The following is a 21,838-nucleotide window of genomic DNA, read 5'->3' as shown; positions in this document are numbered from 1 at the left end:
CTCTAGATCACCACTTGACCTCGGGGCCCCATCCCCGCCTGCTGACCAAACAACTCCGGGGACTATGCGACTTGATCACAATCGAAACCGCGATTCGTAAACCATGTCCTCAAGCCGTCAACCATTTCTCAACTGCCTGCACTGATATCACTAATGCCACATTTCATCCCTCCCAGCACATAATCACAGAGCATGGCTCCCTGTCATAATGGATTGCTGTTTTTGTGCCTGATGGATCCCTTCTCAGATTTTCCAACATGTCCAAAACAGTTTCCACAGACAACAAACCGTAAAACGCCATGAAATTTGGGAGCCAAACAACAAATCTTTTATTTACACTGAAGTTGGGAACGACGGGTGCAAAGCCACTGGCTGACAAGTCACACAGATTCCAGATTAGTCTGTTTGCAGTGTAGTATTGCTGTTGATTTTATACAGAGTGTACACAGAAGAAAACTGTATAAGCCAAGAAATTAATTCATTGTTGTCAGTTAAACATCTCAAATGGTTCTTTTACACTGTTATACGAGTGCTGATAATAGAGTCATAAAGGCTTCCGAACACAAAAGGCTTCAGGCGTTGTGACAAAACTAGGAGAGAAAATGAGGGTCTGATGGATGAATATGAGCGTTTCAGGTCAGTCAGTCACATTTTAAATCAGACCTTACTTCCCTTTTGAGTCCATTGGCCTTTAAAAATCAGATAATGGAAATCAATCCGTTCAACAGATTATTCTAATTAACTGACTCCCTCTGGTTGTCAGCTCCTGAAAACAGTAGGCCATGTGTGGTTTGGGCGAGTAAAAGTGGGAACACTGAGGGTCCCTGCACTCAGGCGGGGCGCCAGAGCAACAACGTAACTTAGGGGAAGATGTGGACAGCCTCAGAGGCTGCAGGAGAGGGACGCTCGCTGGAGCTCAGATGGACAAACGTGAAGAAAGATATCGCCTAACAAAAAAAATGGTGGAAGGGGGAAGGGCTTGAGAAGAGCTCAGTACTTCTTGAACTCAGCATCGTCTGGTGGGTTCACGTCCACTTTTCTCTTGCCCACGTCTTTCCAGTTGGTACTCAGGACTGTACCACCTGACTCCATCTGCCCAGGGAGGACACAGAGAGAGAGAAATGGAACAGTCCGTCATTACATTAGTAGTGATGCAACACCTTCTCTGCTCAGGGTTTAGATTAGTCCTCTGCACCAACTTTCCATAAGTATTGATGGTCAAGGTTGATTTCTTTTCGGACCTCTTTTTAATTTTCCTCTTTTCCCATAATAAGCTGAAAAGTCAAAAAATTCAAGTGCTCGTCTCCATATGAGATGACCTTTATTCTCCTAAAGGTCTTCAGCTCTGGGTTATTTAAACCAAATGGAGCTGACTACTTGATGTGAATATTAAAAACTGTCAGCTTCAGGAAATTACAGCAAATCCATAATGTCACAGGTTAATAACAGAATGCTGATTCAGACCAATCAAAATTTAACTGCAATCACACAACGTTACGCATCCTTCCACACGAATAAATAAAAGCACTCCAACGGAAGCTCATTAACTAGACAAACAGTCACTGCTGCATCAGTCCACGCTGCATGTGACATATTACTTTGTGGATTACACAGATATAAAATAAACAGCTCTGTGTATAGTTTAATTTAACAACAGTATTTTTCCAATTCATATAATTGAGGTAACTCTAACTGTATTTGTACACTCTGTTGTGGAGTTTGAGGAAACATGATTCTTGGAAAAAACTAAAGGGAAAAGAAATGTGTCCAGACTTCAGTTTGTGTCTGAAAGCAGCTGGTTCATTAAGTGTAAAAACTCTGATGGAAACTGTGGGTACCTGAATACTTTAGATTAAAACTTACAAAGGACTTGTTCATGGCTCGCTTGACCTCGTCTGAACCATCTGAGTAGATCTGCTGGAAGAGCTTGTTGAGCGCCGCGTCTCCCTCCAGATTCTCGCTTTTCTCCTCCTCACTGATGTCAACCACCATCTTGTCCCATTTGTGGGCGTAGTGGGATGATGTCGGGTACTGATCTGATGGAAAAGGGAAACAGTGTTTAAACTGGTACAGTATACATGTTTATGTAAAGGTAGGGTTGGTAAGAAGAAAACAGTTGGGGTCTGTGGCCCTCGCAGGACTGCAAAAAAACAACCAATAATTTTTTCTTTCAGTCCTAAAGTAGTGATTGGTTTGTGTATTTGTCTGTCACTAACATGGATAAATTGGTTTCTAGCAGTTGTCAGGCAGTGCATGTTCATGTGTTTTGGGGTGCAGTTTTGATAAGAGGGACGATGGGGGGGCAGGGATGTGTTAGTTGCATTTTTTCAAAGTGTAGGACGCTCTTCCTAGCTTTTTCAGGATTACCAACCCTAGCTTTAAGGCAGCATCAAAGATTTGAAAGACGCTGAGCGGCATTCCTATTAGAACTACAACAAATGTGTTATTGCTATAAGAAACAGTTCAGGTTTTAATATATACTTTAAATTTCATCATCTCCTCACCATGAGACAGGGTTTTACTCAATTTGCTACAGAATCGTCTGACTCAGATGGCGATGGATCACAATGTGATTTGAAGTCTATTTTTTTTTTTTTTTATGGACGCAATACGCCCACTATAATCCTAACAAGAGATGGAGAGCCAGAAATGTAATCCAGACACAGATTTACATAAATACAGCAACAGACGAATTCAGGCCAAGTGCGGACACAAACAGTAAAGTGATCCCACAAAGTCAGATATCAAATTTAAATGTAACACTGGCCTAAGTTATAAGAAGGCCCCTTATGAACAGGGCGTCCTAGAGGGTGAGCCGGGTGCAGAGAGGACAGTTTGGCTGCCCACTTAACTTTTACTCCACACACTTACATAAGTAATTAATCCTGTCAGTAATAGGAATGTGTGGGCTGAAAAAACTGACTCATATTTCGCTGTCATACCTTTCGCTCTTCCTGCCTACTTTTGCAGTCAGACTAATGAAAGACTCTAGCAGGGCTCGACTGCCCACTCTCATTTTAGTGCCGAACAGACAAACACAGGCGCTTATATTGATCTTTGCAGGGAGAGTGAGAGAGAGAGGAATAAGAGGAGGTTGAGTGAAAGAGGGAGCGACGGAGTGATGAGAGCGCAGGCAGGAGGAAAGCTGGGGGAAGGTGCATAAATGCCGAAGCCGTGGACTGACTCGGATTGAAGTGTTTGATGTTGGACTCCTGTCCTTCTCCCTCCAGCTTCTCCCATCTGATGGCGTCTGTCTTCTTCATCTTGATCTCCACCTGACAAGAGGAGACGGGGAGTGAGGGAAAGAGAGGGAACAAGGAAGATAACAATGTTTAACAAAATGGCCTGCTTTGGTGCGAGAAAATAATGCTTCCATTAAAGTGACATCTTAAAAGTACAGGACATCTGATTATTATTGAGGCCAAAGAAAGCGAGCGACTGTTCAGAGCTGCCGTCAACTCAGCCCTCGTAAGTGTCTGTGTGTTTGTGTGTGAGAGAGAGAGAGAGAGCGAGAGAGAGACATCGGGGATATGCGGGGGCACAGCTCAATCTCAAACCTCACTGACAGACATAGTGCACTAACGAGATGCCTGTCAGCCAGAGGGGCAGTGTGAGAGACAGCGGGAGCGAGAGGAGAGGAGGGTGAGGGTGGTGGGGGGATCCTAATTCCACACAGCAGCATCTGATCCAAATCATTACACCGGGAGAACGTGGGAGAGGAGGAAAACAATGAGTGGAGGAAGGACACGGACACACTTTTAACACTGAGCTGCGCTGACAGGGCACATACCAGCGAGACACGCGAGCTGCAGCACTATGTGGGCCCCCCCCCCCTCACACACACACATTACCCCCTTCCACCCATTAATAGTGTGTGTGCATGTGTGTATGCCTGTGCTTGATATGAAAGCCAGCACTGGTTATGTCGGTGCAATTAAGGAACATTTCTGCTCTGCTGGGCGATGTGATTATTCATTTATGAGGGTGCCAGAAGAGAAGGAGAACTAAGAGGTAGACAAGGTTAGAGACGAACAGGCAGAGAGGCTGACTGGCAGCAAGAGGAGCATGAGTGAGGGGAGCAGATTGAGGGAAATAAGACAGCATGATCGCTGCTGCCTTCCCCCAGCGAGGGTGATGAGCTAGTGCGAGTGGCAGCGCTCTGATAGATCGCTTTGGTATGTGTCAGCGCTTTCTGCCCCACAAAGGTCCCCGTGCACAGCCAGGCATCTGTGCAGTGTCCGAAATTAACTTTTTTTTGGCTCACCTGCGAAGGACTGGGGAGCTAAAAAAAGAAGATCTCCGCTGAGAATACAGGTTGCTGCTCGAATCCTTCAAAAGAGTGCGTCGTATAACATTTTTTGTGTGCACAGAATGAGATTCCGTGTGTTCATTTAACATTTCGCTTTCTGAATTCAAAATTGAAGTTTGTATTCTTACAAGAGCTGCAACAGATATTTTACTGCAAGGGCAATTGTTATAGTAGACCATGTCTTTAATACTTGCAGACACAGACAAGGTGTGTATCAGAGTACATGTCAGATCGTCGAGCAGCTTTCTGAAGCTAAATATCACATTCTCACTTAATGCTGTGATCCAGAGGTAAAGAGTTTATACAGTAAGAAAGGTTGTTTTCTCAACCTCACAGTTTCTATTCTTCACACAGCTACTAAGTCACTTTAGCTGCTTTCAGACACGCACTGAACTTAATCTCCTGAAAATATTCAGAGGAGCTGTATGTGAGAAGGTACATTTCCAAGTCAGTTGCTGTTGCTCCTGCATTATCCAGTAAAACCTCTGGATAATGACCACATGCGAGTGGGTGTGTTGATGAGGTGTCAAACGCATTAGATGCAAAACTGAAATAAAAAAAAAAGGATATATAGAAATATCAAGCAGAAGACTCAAATGAAGATGTCAACTTGTAAAGACGACAAGCTTCTAGAGGTTTGGTGATAAGAGCTGACGCCAGTGTTGATATGCTTTAAACATAAACAAGTGATCTCCACAGCATAATTTATATTTTATATCCTGCCTCCTGTATGCTGCGTTACCCCCACACCTGAACCCTCTGGAGATTTCTGTCATGTTGTGAACACGTCTGACCAGAAAAACCCCTGCTGCATTTTCATATGTGAGAGGGACGTAGTCTGGACCCCTTTGTCCGGATTTTTTCCAGAGTTCATATCTGAAAATGGCTTTAGTGTGTGTGAACATGCTATGGAACACTATGTATGTCTTTAAGGAGAGACTGTGTGAAAATGTGCGCTGTTAAATAACACTTTGCATCTCAACCTACTTTATGATGGCTGGCATTTCAGTCTGCCTTTAAATGTAGTTTGGCAAATCTTTTTTGTGAAATACGTATATATTCTACATACTGGGAGTAAATGGAAACCATGACATGAAAGAAGTGTTTGGTTTTAAAGTAACTACCATCACACACACTGCTTCAAACGTGGGTCATATTAGTCAACCCCTGTAGAGTCGAGGTTGAAGGAGTTATTTTGAGCTACCAGGAATCTGGAGGTAACCTTTACCTCCCTGTTCGTTTTCTGCTCAGACTGTTAGAGCTCTTCAAAAGCATCTGTATCAAACCCTCCTGGCTGAATCATCAATACAAATGACGAGTAACAAAATATCTGGCTCTGTAATAAAAATAAAAATAGTGCAAGCCTGTGTAGATGGAAATGTAAGACGAGAAGCTCAAAATTCGTGGGATTTCACCGAGAAACATTCAATCATGATGAGCTTGATTTTTTTCGTTTGTGTTTGCGCTGCAAATTGCGAGAACAGAGTTTACAGTGATGATAAAATAAACGGCTAATATCAGTTCACTTTCTGTTGTTTTTAGCCTATTAACGATAAATTAAGCAACTATGATGGAGCAGTGATTTACTCTGCAGAGCTGCAAAGATTAGTTAATCCACAGAAAATGAATAATAATAGGCAACTAGTTTGATGATTAAATGTGTTAGTCAAGTAACAATAGTAAGTATTCTCTGGTTTCAGCTTCTCAGTGTGAAAGTTTGATGCTTTTCTTTGTCAAGAGAGATGTTCCAGTTCTGATACCTGGACTGAACCAATCTGATACCAGTGCATATATATATATATACACACACACACATTTAAAACATTTTTTGAAAAAGAACACAAATAAATAAATCAAGACAGAACCATTTCTTCCATTTAAAAGCTGTTAAATTGCAGACACAGACGACCTTTGAAGTTTTAAACAGTACAGTAACAGGATAAAACACTGAAATGGAAACTTCAAAACTAAAAAAAACACCCTAGTAATATATAATAATTTCTTTAAAATCCTTTCAACATGCTGCCATAGTTTAGAAAAATAAAATACCTAGGTCTTTCTTTCTGTGAAGAGGCTTCTCCAGTTCTAGAAGAAGCCTCTTCAAGAAACACAAGCAAGTCCAGTTGCCTAAGTAGACCTTGGACAGCATGGGTTTTTGATTGTTATGAGGCAAACTTTTTGGATTGGCCTGCAAAGATTGATGAAAAGAAGAGTTTTCTCAGATGTCATGACATACACAGTATTCGTTTGTATGAGACAGTGTTTCTATGGCGATCCACCTGCTCATCAGCTGTGGAATACAAAGTCATTTTAATTATTTTGACATATGCACCTTAAATCTGGGCCAAGATCTTTTGAGCTCTGTGAGGGGCCTCGTGCTTTTAAGACTTCAGCAGGTATCAAAGTGTTAATTTACCAGATATGTCTGGAAAATACTGCTAATTGGAGTTCAGTCTAATATAGCTTTTACAGCAGAGCCTGTAATTCTTATTAAGTTATCTTAGATTTCTTGAGATCTTAAGTCTTTTTTAATCATGTGGTCAATATTCATCTTTACCCCTGTGGATACAGTTTCATATTCTGATATAAATTCTAAAATTATCTTCAGTCCAGTTATCAAAGAAGGAGAGCTGGTCGAGTTTTTGGTTTTAATGAGGCTTGTAACACGGCAGCAAATCATGCGCCCGTTGGACTGTTTTTATTGGATTTGTTCATAATGATAGAAAGTTTATGGCTGAGACAAAGTCTGGGAGCAGGACAGGACCAACCACTACAGACCAGGAAAATTAATTGTTAGCAACTTAACAAAAAATACCAGCCAGTGCTGCAGGTGCCGTTTATTGTCAGGAATCTTTTTTTGTAGAGCTAAGTGCAGCAGAGCTCAAGCCGATGCCCTTTGTGTGTGTCAAAGTGTGTGTGTGTGCTTCTATGCGTGCTCCTGGGCCATACAACATTAATCTGCTGCCACATCTGTGTTTCCTGGCTTTTAAGGGACATGGCAGGCCAGGCGCCGTGTGTGTGTCTCTCTGCATGCGTTTCTGTGTGTGTGACAGGCGAAGCGATGGCTCGTAAAGGGATGTGACAGCAGAGCCACACACAGGGGCCACCACCCACAGGACCCCAGGGGCTGAACTATAGAATACTACACACACAGACACACAGACACACAGACACACACACACTATTTACAGAGGGGCACTGGGTTCCTGTGTTGCTTGTCACATGTGTTTGTAACCATCACCCCCCCCCCCCCCTCACTGCCATGACTCCTCACCCAGCATCCTTTCCCTCTTTTTCCAGATCCCTGTGGATTTCAAAACAAACTTGAAAAAAGGCGCATAAATGAAATAAATATAAACATTCTTAGACGTTGACAGGCATGGAAATTAAAGAGGGGAGACGCCACTTTAGCTATTTGCCGAAAAGAGATGAGTTTCGAACTGAATGGACGAGCGAGCCCGGATACGAAATTGTGTGTGAAAGTGTGTGTGGATGAGACTGAGTGTGTGTGTGTTTGTGTCAGCCGTCTGTTCTGATCAAACACACTGGTGTGTAATTGGCTCCCCGTTGTCGCGTTGACCCCTGCGGTTGGAATGTCTGTCATGGCGGAGGACAGGAGGAGGTCGCACTGAAGATAATGTGCTACAGACGACACTCACGCACACACATACACAGCAAATACTTTGGTTAAATGGCACAAGTGTGTTGAAAGATTACTGTTTAGCCTCTGTATTTGTGTGTGTGTTAGTGTGTACGATCGTGCACGCTCATGACCAGCTTAGCCTTCCCCTGCTAAGTTGTCTTTAAAGACAGCGAGGAGATGAAGCGTAAACATTGTGGAGCGAAGAGTGCAGGGCAGGCTATTACAGAGACAGACAGACTGACATTGGTTGGGAATCAACAGCTCCGAGGGCAATGCAGTTTTTTTTCCGAAACGTTCATTAGGGATGCATGCCAATCTGGAGAAACTTGATTTGCTGATGCTGTTGTTCATTTGAATGTTTTTTCTCCCCAGTGGCTGCTTGGCTTCGGGAAAATGAAACGCCTCCAAAAAATGTAAATGAGACACAAAGCGAGAGAGCCACTCAGTGTGTTGGGGTCTCTTACATTGTGGTGAATGAATTTCACCTGTAGTTTATTATGAGTGAGGACCTTTTATGCTGTTCTGACTTTGAATGTTATATTTACCAATAAGGACTTATGAGCTTCGTGTTATATGTGTGTATGTGTGTGCAGGGCCCATGTGTACCCAAGGAACCTAGTGGACCAGGGAACAGTCAGGGCTTTGTGGGAGAGGAGGAGGGCTGAGCACACTCTCTCGTTATCCTTGAAGTGTGTGTGTGTGTGTGTGTGTGTGTGTCCGTGTTTGTATCAGCCTAAAACAGACAAAGACTGAAGGTGTGTGCGTGTGTGTCAGTGAGGGGGCATGAGGAGATTGACAAAACATATACAAAGAAGGTAAATGAGGTGAAGAGAGAACAGACAGTGAGTGTAGAGAGATAAGAGGGAGTCTAAGACCATCTTCAGCTGTGGTCTCTCAAAGACTGAGCCCTTGTTTAAGCTGCAACCCACGTGCACCTCTGGTATGCAGTGTCTGCTGTTGCCATGGAAAAGTGAGAAAGTGAGTGAGTGTTTTTTGAGAGGGGGCCGTTTCTGTGCAGGTCAGTCTCTGCTCGGCACAGCGGAGCCAGTGGATATAATGCATACAATACAGACTAAAGGCAACTAATCAAATTTCTCAACATCTTTTCACAACTCTGGAATTCCAGCACTACGTGACAACGTGCTGTGACTTCATTCCCCTAAAACCTTGCTGTAAAATAAATTAAAATAAATATCAGTGCAGCTGTCAGAGGTTTTGTGGGGGATGGTTTGTTTTGGGTAAAAAATAAAGGTAGTACATTTGTTAATTTTTTTTAAAGTTGGGGAGTTTTCAAAACTGGAAGTCTGATTTGGTTTGACATTGCAATTCAGGGAGTGCTCTTAAGATTTGGTTATTTCACATTTATGGCTTGTGTTTACCTATATTGGACATTTATTGGTTTGCAGACAGGCGGGCATCTGATGTTGGTGTGTTGTCAATTCAGCAGGTAATAGTCTTTCAGTTTGAATGGAGGAAATTAATTAACCAATTAATTTTGTTGCCACTGTAGTTTCACTATGGTATTACCACCAGCATCTCCAACTTCAGGTGAAGTGCTTCACACTAGTTTGTTTCTCTTAGTCCAAACATTATATCATCGGAGGTGAAGACTGCAGTTCTTTGAGCATTCAATGATTCTTCTTTATTCTTTGAAGCTGTGTCAACCTCCTGCAATTGAACTATGAACTATATATATATAAAATTATCTTCGGTTCCGTTTAATCCAGACCGAGACCATGTCTTTTGGTCTGGACATTTCGCACCTACACTGTGTGTAGGTCCAAACCAAACAAGTTAGGAGTGAAAACACCCTTAATCCTAAAAATAAAATAATTTTATCTGTTTATGTCTGGAGAAATGGGTCCGGACTACCTCTGGATTTTGCCTGTCACTCATGCACAAGTATCTTATATAATGCTAGACACAACAAAACTGATTCTAAATAAACTGCATTTTTCATCAGCCACCTTGACAGCAAGTGGGCACCATTAAAATAAAGAGTTGATTAGCTGGAAAAATAGCTGCTAAATTTCTTAGGTAAGACACAATGTTTTGTTTCGACAACGTGTAAATAAACTAAACTAAATTAACTTGTCAATAGCAAGCAGCTGTGAAATTGGGGCAGACTTTGTGTTTGTTGGCCTGGTTGGGGTTCGATATTTCTCAGTTTGAAACTTGTGTTTAAAACACAATGAACAGTGTGGTTCAGTCCAAGGTAGTTCCTTTCTGGGTTGAATAGTAAAACCACTATTCAACTCCTCTACAAAGTGTATGTGGCCTATTAACATTTTGTGCATTTCTAGCAATAATACTGTTTTTCTTTTGCATGGAGTTGTGGTTGGGTTGAAGTAAAGGTTTGAGAGTGAAGATCAATTCATTATCATTATTTTCTTGAGGCAAAATCCTCAAACTGCATCTGTGGATCAGTCCAGGACTTGACTGCATAATAAGCTGCTAAATATACATAGAGAGGGCTCCTAATTTATTGAGTACTGCAGCAAGAATGCTATGTTCTGCGTAAATGTGGCCTGTGTTGAGTTAAAAAGTATCAAAAACTGGATTTAAAAACCGCATAACAGATAATGAATCTGTCCTGACACAGACCTTGATTGATTCTTAATACATAACCAAGCCCTGTATTTGAGTATGACATACACATAGCTTTGCACAGATTCCAATCTAATTAATTGATTTTTTTTTTTTTTACTTCTTACAACAGGGTGTAATAGGTTTGCTCCTGAAGATGCTCTCTTCATAAACTCTGGAAAGATTGTCCACAACTGTCACTTAGAATAAGTTTCTATGTATAAACAGGATCCCAGGAAAGAAAGAAAAGATTTAAGTTGTGCTGTATCGGCAAGGCCAGGTAGATTAGTGCCCTAAAAAACAAATCCCTCCCCTTGATGACTAAAACAACAATCAACACGACTCACACTAAAACCTGCCTCTTGATCCACAGGCTACAACCTGACAGTGGGTCTAAACCCTGAATCAGCACACATTCAGCCAGCACACTCATTAGCCCACATTCTCTACAATACACACTAATTAGTCGATAGTAAAAACTACCCTACCTACTCATTAGGCCCATAATCATTTTAAACAGTGCTGACGAACTCGCAGCAACTACAGCACTAATAGATGTGTGTGTAGGAGGGAGGATTTGTACACATGCATGAATCTCCGGTTAGCTGCTCAGATGAACTGTGCTAATGTCTCTACAGGAGCTGGTCTGTATGCAGCAAGATTGGATTTTCTCATTTTGATTCCAGCTACAGCGAGCTTTACCAGCATTAAGGAATTATAGGTGGTGACAGCCTATTTTAAAAGGCTTTAAATTATTGAAGAGATTAAGATGTTAATCTCAGAGTGGTAACCCAAGTAATGATCAGTCACAATTTCAGTGAGCTGCTTAAACTCTGCATCATTTTCTTCTTTGCCTTTTTTATTGTTATCTGACATTTGATGCTCTGCACTTGAGAAGCAAAAAAGTGCCTGCGCTTCTCCAGTGTGCGACATTACTACATCATTACTACATCATATTTTCTTTATAGTGACATAAAAATGTTCCCTGACATGTTTAATAGTCAAAGCTACGTCCACTGATTCTGATCTGATCCAATGACCTTTCATTGACTTTCAAAAACTTGAGCCAAAGTGTTTCCATGACCTAAAGATGTTTTTTCCTTGTCTGTTCATGCTGACTGAGAGACATTGTTTAAGTGGTAAACAAATACATTTTTGAGTTCGCTGCTGAGAAAAAGATCTGATACTACTGCATGTGAGAAGCAGGTTGGTAAATTCATGACAGAACCAGAGGAAGTATAATGTTTTCTGACTTCTTCTTACATGGCCTCACACTCAAGGACTCCAGGAATGGTTTAATGATGATGCTGCCACCAATGTTATTTAATAAAAGAGCTTCAGACTTTTGAGTTGGGTCTGAACCAAAATAACAAGTTTGAAAGGTGGCTCAGACAATGGTCTGGACCAAGAGACTAAACTTTTGTTAGAGCAATAGAACTCTAAGTCCAGATCAAACTAAACCATGGTTTGGTTAATTTGCAATATCACATTTTTGGGGGCATTGTGGGGCAGGTGTATGATCCCTGTGTCTGCCCCAAGGAAATACCTGTATAATGTTTGTACGAGGAGGACGTTTCATTTTGGACTAGTGTCGAGCACTGTACCTGAAGTTGGTGATTCTGGCAGTGATGATATTATAATGGCAGTGAAATTAACGAAGTGAACTGGCTCATTAATTATTCATTCAAATAAAAAGATAACTTCTTTATAAATGGACTTCATTCAAAAATGTTGGGGAATTCAAATCAAAGCCAATCAATGTCAAGTATAGGTAGACTCAGCCCAAGTAAGTCTAGGGCACTACCTAAATTACAATGTGAAACCAAAACTAACCAGATCAAATGTAAATAATGTAAAAAAAAAAAAGAAAAGAAAAAAAGACATGAACCTTGGTTTGGACTTTCCGGGGTGAATACGCCCTGAGATTAAAACATGATCCCATTAAGGACAACAGCTGGCTTGTTTTGTTCTTTATGCTCCAGCGTCAAAGAACACACATCACAACACATTTTTACATAACTGGTGCTTTTGAAAACATGTAGCTCTGACAAATGGTGTTAGATTCTGCTTCATGAGCATGACTTCTGTCTCAGTAAATATGTCAAGTCCCTGACAATCTATGCCAGAAAGTAAAATCATAAATGCTAATATCAACATTTTATTCCTAAATAGTGCATCCCCTTTGATTTGAAGGTGGCACATTAAGCTCTGATAAAGATGACTGAACAGGATGGGTGTGGTACCTTGGTGGTGAGGATCTTGAAGTTGCTCTGTTGAGGGACGATGGGGTGCAGCAGGTTGAGGTGAAAGTTGTAGTTCTCCCCTGATGCCAACTGAATCATGATATTGAGCTGAGGACACCAAAAATCCCAGTTATTAGTCAATAGCCCTCGCTGATTACCATTACGTTTAGAAGTGAGGAACGATGAACACATACAAAACAGTTTCATATGAGACAATAGCAGGAAAATGAAGTAACTCATCCTTTCAGATCATTTTTATAAATCTTAGATTAGATTAAAAAAATAACAACCCTAGATCTTTAACTGTGGCACCAATATATTTTGTCAGCATGTGAACAATGATCTGATGTGGCGGTGTGTGACAGGCAAGAGTATCCGTGTTCTGTCCCCTTCAGCCAGTGTGACCAGTTATCAGCAGGTCACAACGCTGACAGCCTGTCACTCACTGAGACTGGGTGGGTGTGTGTGTGTGTGTGTGTGGGAGGGAGGGGATGTTGGTTTAGAGGGACATGGGCTTGGCTGTGGCCCAGATCCTCACTGCTTACACACCCATCATCTGGCACATGCTGAGTCCACATAAAAAAACATACTGTGTTGTTTTATTTTGTCTTTTTGGACAAACACCTCATCACTCCAACCTAAATCCAAGTGCGATTTAACGCCCACCACTTCTCTGAAAGTGGAACTTTCTGATTTTGGGCCAAAGTAATGCAAAACTTTACTTCATCGAGGATAAAAGCTTAGAGAGTTATATGAAGTAGCTTTTGGGCAATTCTACAAAGCTATTAAACCCTTAATATTCATTTCTAGTTGAGTTTCTGCGCCGTCTGTAGGTATACAGATGCTGCATACTCAGCCACAAGGGAAAATAACTGGAACCACTGCTTTTCATCTTTACTTTTTTGTATAAACTGACCTTGTAAAAAATATATGAACTTATTTGTACTTCGCAGCAAGCTGGTAGCTTAACAAGTGACTGTGTGATTCAGAGCGAGTGAACTATTACTTCTGAAATGGGGTAAACTCAGTTTGTTATTCTATTAGGAAAGACAAAGCTGCTCCCTCGGGTGCCCTGCAGTTACCCCTCTGAGAGCAGGAAAGAGGAATGGAAAGACTAAAAGGAAAAGAGAAAAAGAGAAAGAAAGATGTTGTCCCCGGAGGGCTCAATGGCTGATCCTAGATCAGTTATGCCTTTTATCTATAGACAATTAGGAGGTTGGAGAAGCTGGGGAGGGTAAATTGTTCTTAGATCTGTACTTTGGGGGCAATGTTAACAAGGCACCACTGGAGGCATAGTTGGATCCGTGGGGAGCGGGTGCGGGTATGTGTAAGAGACCCACCTAATGGGCCCCCCTGAGGAAACACCCAAGAGCCAACCCATCTCTGTATCTCTCACTCACACACTCACACACTCACACACACACACACACACACACACACACACACACACACACACACACACACACACACACTCCTACATTTAACATGTGCTTGTACCTCTTTTTCCATGAAGTTGACACACACACCGTCCTTGGGTACATTCTTCGCCATGACTGTGACAATGACTTGAGATTCTGTTTGGTACCAGTCATGTCTGCAAGAAACACACACATATAAGCCATAAAAAAGTGTGAATTACACACAGTGTACTGATATGACAGTCCATCTTATTTCCACGACTGATGTGATCATTACAATCTAGAATCACAGAAAATTAAATGATCAAAGAGCAGCTTGTTGTTAAGTGTGTATTGTCTATGCACAATTTATTTACACACGTATATGGAGTGAGGCTGCTTTGACACACTGTGGCTTGGTTAAATATTGAGCTGGCATAATAAAGGCACAGTAAAGACATAAAACTGATGCCTGGATAAGGAATATTTACAATTATATACTTACTTGACAGGTGGAACCGCCGGTGTCTGCAGGGTCATTCAGCACCCGAGACAGGATGACAATTAGAGAGGAAGACGCCGTGATGAGACAGAGGGATGAAACAACAAGGACACAAATGAGTAAAAAAAAAAAACATAAAAGCAGATTGGTAGAGATTTCTTCTTCAAAGCTGGAGCATTCACTCAAGGCTGATGCTGGCTATTAATGCCGAGAGCAACATTGCCCCCAGGTGGCTGTGCAGAGAAACTCACCCTGCTTTCGCTGCCGTTCTGTGTCCAATCTGGAGGGACAGCGAGAAGAGATTGAATGTAGTGCAGGTGGATGCATTTCATACAACATTTGAACCAAAGTCTAGTCAATTAAATATGATTATTACAAACTATAAGAACACAACGTTTGAGCCATCTGTCATAAGATGAACAAAAGCACACAGGGGCCTCATTGACATTGACAAACACACACACACAAAGACACAATCTCAATGCCTTGCCACCAGTTTGTTTGCTGGTCCATCCACGCCCATTATAAGCCCTGTGAGACCAAGCAAATCTGATCACCGTTTACCAGCATGCTATCATATATTATTCACTGCTTTCATTACAAACACAGAGAGAAAGAGAGAGAGAGCAGAGAAATAGAACGAGAATACACAGAGAGAGCAGACAGAGAGCAGTGAGAGAGAGAGAGAGAGGGAGAGAGAGAGAGAGCAGAGAGAAATAGAATGAGAGTATACAGAGAGAGAAAGAAGAGAGGTGATGATAGGAGGTGTGTTAATGTTGTCTTAATGAGGTTGCGATTGAAATGGTGAGGTGGCTGTGCGACTGTGAGTGTGTCTCTGTGTGTTTTGATACAAGCAGGGTGCCACATGTGATGGAATATCCAGGTGCAGTGTGTGTTCATGTTGGTAGTAAACATACTGTCACCAGAAGAAACAACGGCTTCTCCTGGTGTGAGTGTAAGCAAATGCAACTAGGGTACTTTCAAGTTTTAAAGTGGTTTTCGTGTGTGTGTGTGTGTGCGTGCGTGCGTTCCGTCTTTGAGCAGACTTAAGAAGGGGTTGGGTCTCATCGGGGGCTTTCAGACATCAGTAAAGTTAACTCTGATGAATCATACCGCTCCTGGGAGGACGTGTGCACGCGGGTGTGAAGCGTGTTTGTCAAAACTCATGCTCTTGTTTACTTGAGACGATCCAGAGGGCCCAGACATCACCAGCAACAGAAGCACACCGCCCAGACATGGCATGCATCTTTTATTGGACTAAGCAGCTCTAAGTTAACATGCTACCTCCATGCGCACAAACTGTAGATTAATGGGTGTGTGTACGCTTATCTGAATGTTTGATAGCATGTACATAAAAACCATGTTATTAGAGTTAGAGTGCAATAATAGTTTATACATTTTTATGAATATAAATGGGAATAGACTTGAAAGTCTGAAACTTTTTTAAGTAAAGCCGCCGAAGGGAATATTGTGTAAGAACATTTAATGCTTTTGAAGATTCTGAATAAATTAATTCAACCATTTAAATACAATTTTTAAATACTGTTTAATATCCCCATGAATTTTAGAATTAAAAATCAATCTGCTCCAAATATGGTTTGAGAAAACACAGACATAGATGTTTCACTTACCCCCCATCATCTCCTCACAACGCTTGATCCAAATCGCATATGATGTGTCAGAAACTGTGGAAAATACAGAAAGAGATACATTTTTACTCTTGCTCTGTTTCAAGGTAATATATATATATATATATATATATATGAATGTACATTTTAAATACAGTATTATTGAACAGGTTTTTTTTCCAAAGTGAAATTACTTGGAAGGAAATGGGCATACATTTTGGGATAGGTAAAACTAAAAGAAAAATAAAGTTAGAATAAGTTTAACATTGGTTTTGTTTAGTTTATAACACTGTGCTAGTATCTCATATTGTTGAGAAAAAAACAACAAAAAACAGTAACATTTCCAACAATGCATGCAAAACATATCTCGTAATATTCAAAGCACAACAGGAGTAGTGTTATAATAATGTTAATGTCATTAAGCCCTACTGAAACCAATTTAAGACCTATTACATATTTTTTCAACATATTTAAGACATTTTATGACCTGAAATTCTGATAAAATCAATTACAGATGTATTTAGTTTTACTTTTTGAGACCAAGCTGAAACCCTACTTTGAACTATTTTTGGTAGATTTAAATCTGACCACAGATTCATTGATTGCTTCTTAAAGATACTTGGACCCTGTAGGGCATACAGTCCAAGAAAGAAAAAAACATCTTTTGTAACAGAGCTTGTTTATAATAAAATAAATATGTAAGATAAAACATGTCCACTAAATTCAATTAATTCCTCAATGACAGTGATGCGGTTGTGGCTACAGCTTTTTCTTGTACATGTTCAAGTTGATGATTTTAAAATACCCTTAAGTGACATTTTGGAGGAATCCCTGTTTTTGGTCTTCAAGCCCAGAATCTCTTTTGTAACATTGATCACACGTGGACTGACATTACACAACAAGAAACAAAATCACTAACTCATTTAGACCCTACTGGACAATGTGATGTAACAGCTTCAACTACAAAAATGATTCTAAAATGGCCCTTTATGATAATATGATTAGGCTGTACTTGAAAGAAATTTTACTGATTTGCTGTTTTCCTTTCATTCTTATCACATATAAACAGATTGAAAATGCTTAAGGAATTAACGAGAAAAGAATAAAAAGAGAGCATGATGTTAGTTATCAGGTTTATGCAAAAACTACTGAACAAATGTCATTTTTTGGAAGGATGGGGCACAAGAAGGAAGAGCCAATTCAATTTTTTGACCTGATCCAGATAAACGGGCATCTCTAAGATTTTTTTTCACTTACTTAAAAATGGTTAGATATGACACTAGCCTTCGCAGACCTTTATGTTCTCTACGCACCCTTCTGGTTTTAGCTTTTTTCATAAGACGTGAAATAATATTACAAATCTGTTCACTTGGATCGCAAAAACACACATGGATGAGGGTGGTTTTCCAAAGTAGTGGGAGTTTAAAGTGGATATTCCTAAATGCTGCTGTAAATTTAGGTCATACAGCTTAAAAGGCAAACTTGACATCTGTAATCTGTCATGGCAAAGTCAAATATATCAGTCACATACAGTTACAAACATGCAGCTACATCTGTTACAACACCAAATGGACAGTTATATAAAAAATGTCCAACTGCTACCAGAAACAAACAATTTGGGAAAGGATTGTCTTCACTTTGAAGATTTACTGCTGCTACTGTCAAACATCTTAACAATGACACAGAATATCAGTGACAATATCATTTTTCACAAAAGCCCAGTATTTAAAATCTAATTAAAAAGAAATTCAAACAAAAATGTAAAAAATGGCACAAAACAAAAAGATACCTGATATGAAAATATGATGGTTGAGGAAGAGTCCTCATGCAATGTGAAGTGATTGGATATCTGTTCTAACCATCAACAATTTCTTATGTTTGTTTTTTTTCTTCATTTTGGTTCAGTTAGGTTAGTCTTGAATAAAATGGTAATAACGTAAAAATGTTGTGATACATGCATTTTGATATCGCATAACTATTTAGTATAGTTACAAAACTTTACAAATTATTTGAGGTATCATTTAAAACACTTTAAATATACCTGCCATATAAAAGGAAAGAAGTTTTGAGATCAGGCCAAATCAGGCTTAACTCACCATCGAGTTGGTGTCCCTGAGTGAAGGCTTCTTGTGCCGACTCATAGTGGTTCAGGTAGTACTCTGCTATTCTGCAGTTGGGACAGAAGAACATGTTAAACACTAGATGGAAAGAAGAACATGATAAATGCCTGGCCATTTAGGGCTTTAAAAACAAGCAGGAAAACATCTTAAAATCAATTCTATAGGTCACAGGTAAGTGAAGGGCAGCAAGGATTGGCGTAATGTAATCCCTTCTCGTTGTGCGTGTTACACACCTAGCAGCAACGTTTTGAATTATTTCGTTTATTGATACCAGAATAAAGTGCATTGCAATAGTCAAGCTGGTAGAAATAAAAGCGTAGATGACCTTTTCTAAGTCTGCAGAAGACAGGAAAGACGTGATCTTCTTTAACGGTCTCAGTTGGACAAAGCAGGACTGCTGCACTTTGTTCATCTGAGCATTGAACAATTCAGAATCTAAAATAACACCTAGATTGCAGGCCTCTTTATGGAGCTTATTAGATAAGTCACCCAGACTAGAGCGACTGTTAATGTCTCTTCTACTGGGGCCAGGGCAGATAATTATGATGACTTTGGAGTCATTTAATTGTAAAAAGATTTTGGTCATCCAATTACTAATGTCAGTAAGGCAGGACATAATGCAAGAAACATCAGTGGAGCAAGGCTGTAGCGGGACATAAAGCTGCATATCGCCTGTGTAGCAATTGATGTCAATGCCATAGCTACATATGATTTGCCTCAGGGGGCAGCATATAGATGGTAAACAACAGAGGAGTCAAAATAGACCTCTGTGGTAACCCGCAAAAGAGTATGCACACAAGAAGAGGAAGCATCTCCCAGCATTACTGAAAAGGACCTGCTAGACAGATAGGAGATAAACCAATCCAGCATCACAGCTCTAATACTGACAACATTTTTTTAGAAAAGCTGTTCACGACATTATGGTCTATTGTATCAAAGGAAACAGTCTGAGAGCAAGCCGTAAATCATTTGACTATGATCAGAGCACTCTCAGTGCTATGTAGACAACGAAAGCCAGACTGAAATTTCACCAAAATTTGATTTGTGCTCATAAAAGAAAACAGTTGGGAAAAAACTATTTTTTTCTAATAATTTCCATAAAAATTGAAGCTTGGAAATGGGTCTAAAATTACTTACAATACAATGATAGGTGAGCATCAGGTGGTTTAAAGAGGCAAGTGAAACACTGAGTCTGTTGTTCTTCCATTTCCGCTCAGCCTTCCTACATTGTCTTTTGAGGTTCCTCACTTTTTCATTTAACCATGGCAGAGAATACGGTTTCTGCTTTCAATTTCTGACAGGTGCTATAGAATTGAATATATTTGTGCAATGGTAAAAACACTGAGCCTCCCTGGAAGAGCACTGCGTTATGATCTGGGACTGCAAAATTGAACAGGTTCACATTGCCCACACAAAAGCCATGGGAGAGCACAAGGTCATGAGTGTGCCCTTTGACATAGCTGGGCTGCTTGACATATTAGGCCAAACCAAAAGTATCTAAAAGTTTTTTTAAAAATCTAAGAAAAACGAGGATGGACAGCAGCAAACAGATATTTAAATCACCAAGAATAAGAACTTTGTCTTAATTTAACATTCATCCAATTCATCAGTCAGAATTTCAAAATCATAGATGTCAGGGGACAATTAACATCAGTGACACAGCTTCAAACTAAACCAACAGGAAAAACCTGATTCACTTTCATATCGGAAATGATTGTGCAAAATTAGGTGTTAGTAGCATCATACTGTAACTTTTAAACAATTCCACTTTCTTTATCATGTAGCAGTACACACCCTGTTCGCATGAACGCCAGAGGAAGGCTGGGTTTTAGCTGTTGTGCTTTTTTGGCATCATCAGCCGCACCTGTCAAACAAAAGGAAAATACGTTTTTACCATACAGTGTGTGTATATATATATATATATTATGTCATTTAGAATACGAATATTCAACAAGTAAACACAAACTAATACAAGATTACTCAACTCATTACTCTAACCAACATTACTATCTTCTCCAATCTGGATCACACAGTCTAATGAGCAGTTTATTAAGTCTGAGGAGATAAATACTCCTGGTTGTATGAATAACAAAATGTTAGCACATTATATCATAATATTTTAGAAAAATTCACATGTCTCGCAAGCAAGTATAATCATGCAAAGTCATTTTTAAATTCATGTAGTATGTAGGCTTACAGCTGTAGTTTTTGAGAAGGGTGTGGGCATAAGCACGCTGGCAAAACCACTCAGCGTTGTCAGGATCTCCCTGCAAGGCCTCATTCAATTCCTAGGAGAAAAGACATGGTGTTTAAATTGACAGAGTTCTGTGCAAATTTAGAAACACTTGTTTTAGTGGTAGAAAAGTAACATGTAGCAAATGACATAGAAGTGACATGGTTGTCTGCTCTCTCTGCAATTCTGTATTATTCATGAGATCGATTTGGAAAATACCAAAGTGGAAGAGGTGATTCAGAGGCACTGATGGGTGAGTAATGTACAACCTGACATGAGATGCTAAGTGTAATGCTGTCCATACAGGAGTCATTTAAAGGAGTGTATTCAAAATATTGCCTTATAAAACAATATCTAAACAGTACAATGGTTAATGATTCTATTACAATCTGCTGACATGTCTAAAATGTGCTTGTGAAATTTTCTCATGACTTGGAAATGTTGGCTTTTCAAAGGCAAAGTAAAACAAAGCTACTGTGTTACAGATGTGCCAGATATAGCTAACGATGCCCCGTTTTGTACTTGCAAAGTGATGCTAAAAGGAAACGTTAGCTAACTTTGAAGGCGAGTAACAGTGGAAAACCTATGCTAACGCCAGAGATGTGTCACCAACACCACACGTAATTCCCTTTACACAGAAACAACTCGTCAGACAAAGTTAACATTGGAGCTACAGCTGGAAAGAGGCGGCACGTGTCGAGTTAAACAGCGTGTGGCGTGTGTTTGTTAGCTAACTGCTGTGTTTACCTCCAGAGCTTTCTGTGGGTCGTCGTCAATGAAGCTATCGGGGAAGCTGCTAAAGCGGAAATAAAGAGCAACCGTTAAACAGCAGAATGGAAACAAGTGTACTTTAAAAACGACCCGGGGGGTTCGCTTTAACTTGCCGTTCGGCCGCCATGAGTTTGCCGCGGACAGAGTCTCTGTAGTCACGGAAAGTTCTCGGTGAGGAGGCAGCTGGAAACGTGATGGCTGGAGCCGAGCAGCGGGCCTGTCAACATCCGACTGTACACTGCGCCCACCGCCACTGCGCCCCCTATCGGCCTGGAGGAGTCGGTGAGGCGACACAGCTCTAAAGACGTAAATATACACTTGGTTTTATTTCACTGATAAACTCAACTTTTCACAGTCAGTGGTGGAGAAGTATCCAGCTGCTTCGTTAACACCTCGCGATGAAACA

The 21,838-nt window shown here is 40.5% G+C and overlaps 1 protein-coding gene across 2 annotated transcripts; it reads right to left on the bottom strand.

Moving 5' to 3' along the window:
• Positions 1-305: 305 nt before the first annotated feature.
• sugt1 (SGT1 homolog, MIS12 kinetochore complex assembly cochaperone) lies at positions 306-21,699 on the bottom strand. Of its 2 annotated transcripts, none has more exons than XM_020113637.2 (13): positions 21,546-21,699; positions 21,409-21,457; positions 20,626-20,716; positions 20,223-20,292; positions 18,405-18,475; positions 16,312-16,365; positions 14,932-14,960; positions 14,684-14,706; positions 14,279-14,375; positions 12,782-12,889; positions 3,185-3,275; positions 1,864-2,036; positions 306-1,092 (listed from the first exon to the last, which is right to left on the bottom strand). In XM_020113637.2, exons 1-13 carry the CDS (start codon positions 21,557-21,559, stop codon positions 991-993), a joined length of 972 nt encoding a protein of 323 aa, XP_019969196.1. In that variant the 5' UTR covers positions 21,560-21,699; the 3' UTR covers positions 306-990. The 2 variants fall into 2 exon arrangements, with proteins under 2 accessions (XP_019969196.1, XP_019969203.1); XM_020113644.2 differs by having other exon boundaries at positions 21,409-21,454; positions 21,546-21,680.
• Between the last annotated feature and the right edge of the window lie 139 nt (positions 21,700-21,838).

Source organism: Paralichthys olivaceus, chromosome 16 (genome assembly GCF_024713975.1).
Source record: "Paralichthys olivaceus isolate ysfri-2021 chromosome 16, ASM2471397v2, whole genome shotgun sequence".
NCBI classification, from domain to species: domain Eukaryota; kingdom Metazoa; phylum Chordata; class Actinopteri; order Pleuronectiformes; family Paralichthyidae; genus Paralichthys; species Paralichthys olivaceus.
The sequence above is the reverse complement of the archived record's forward strand: the minus strand, read 5'-3'. Positions and strand labels throughout refer to the sequence as shown.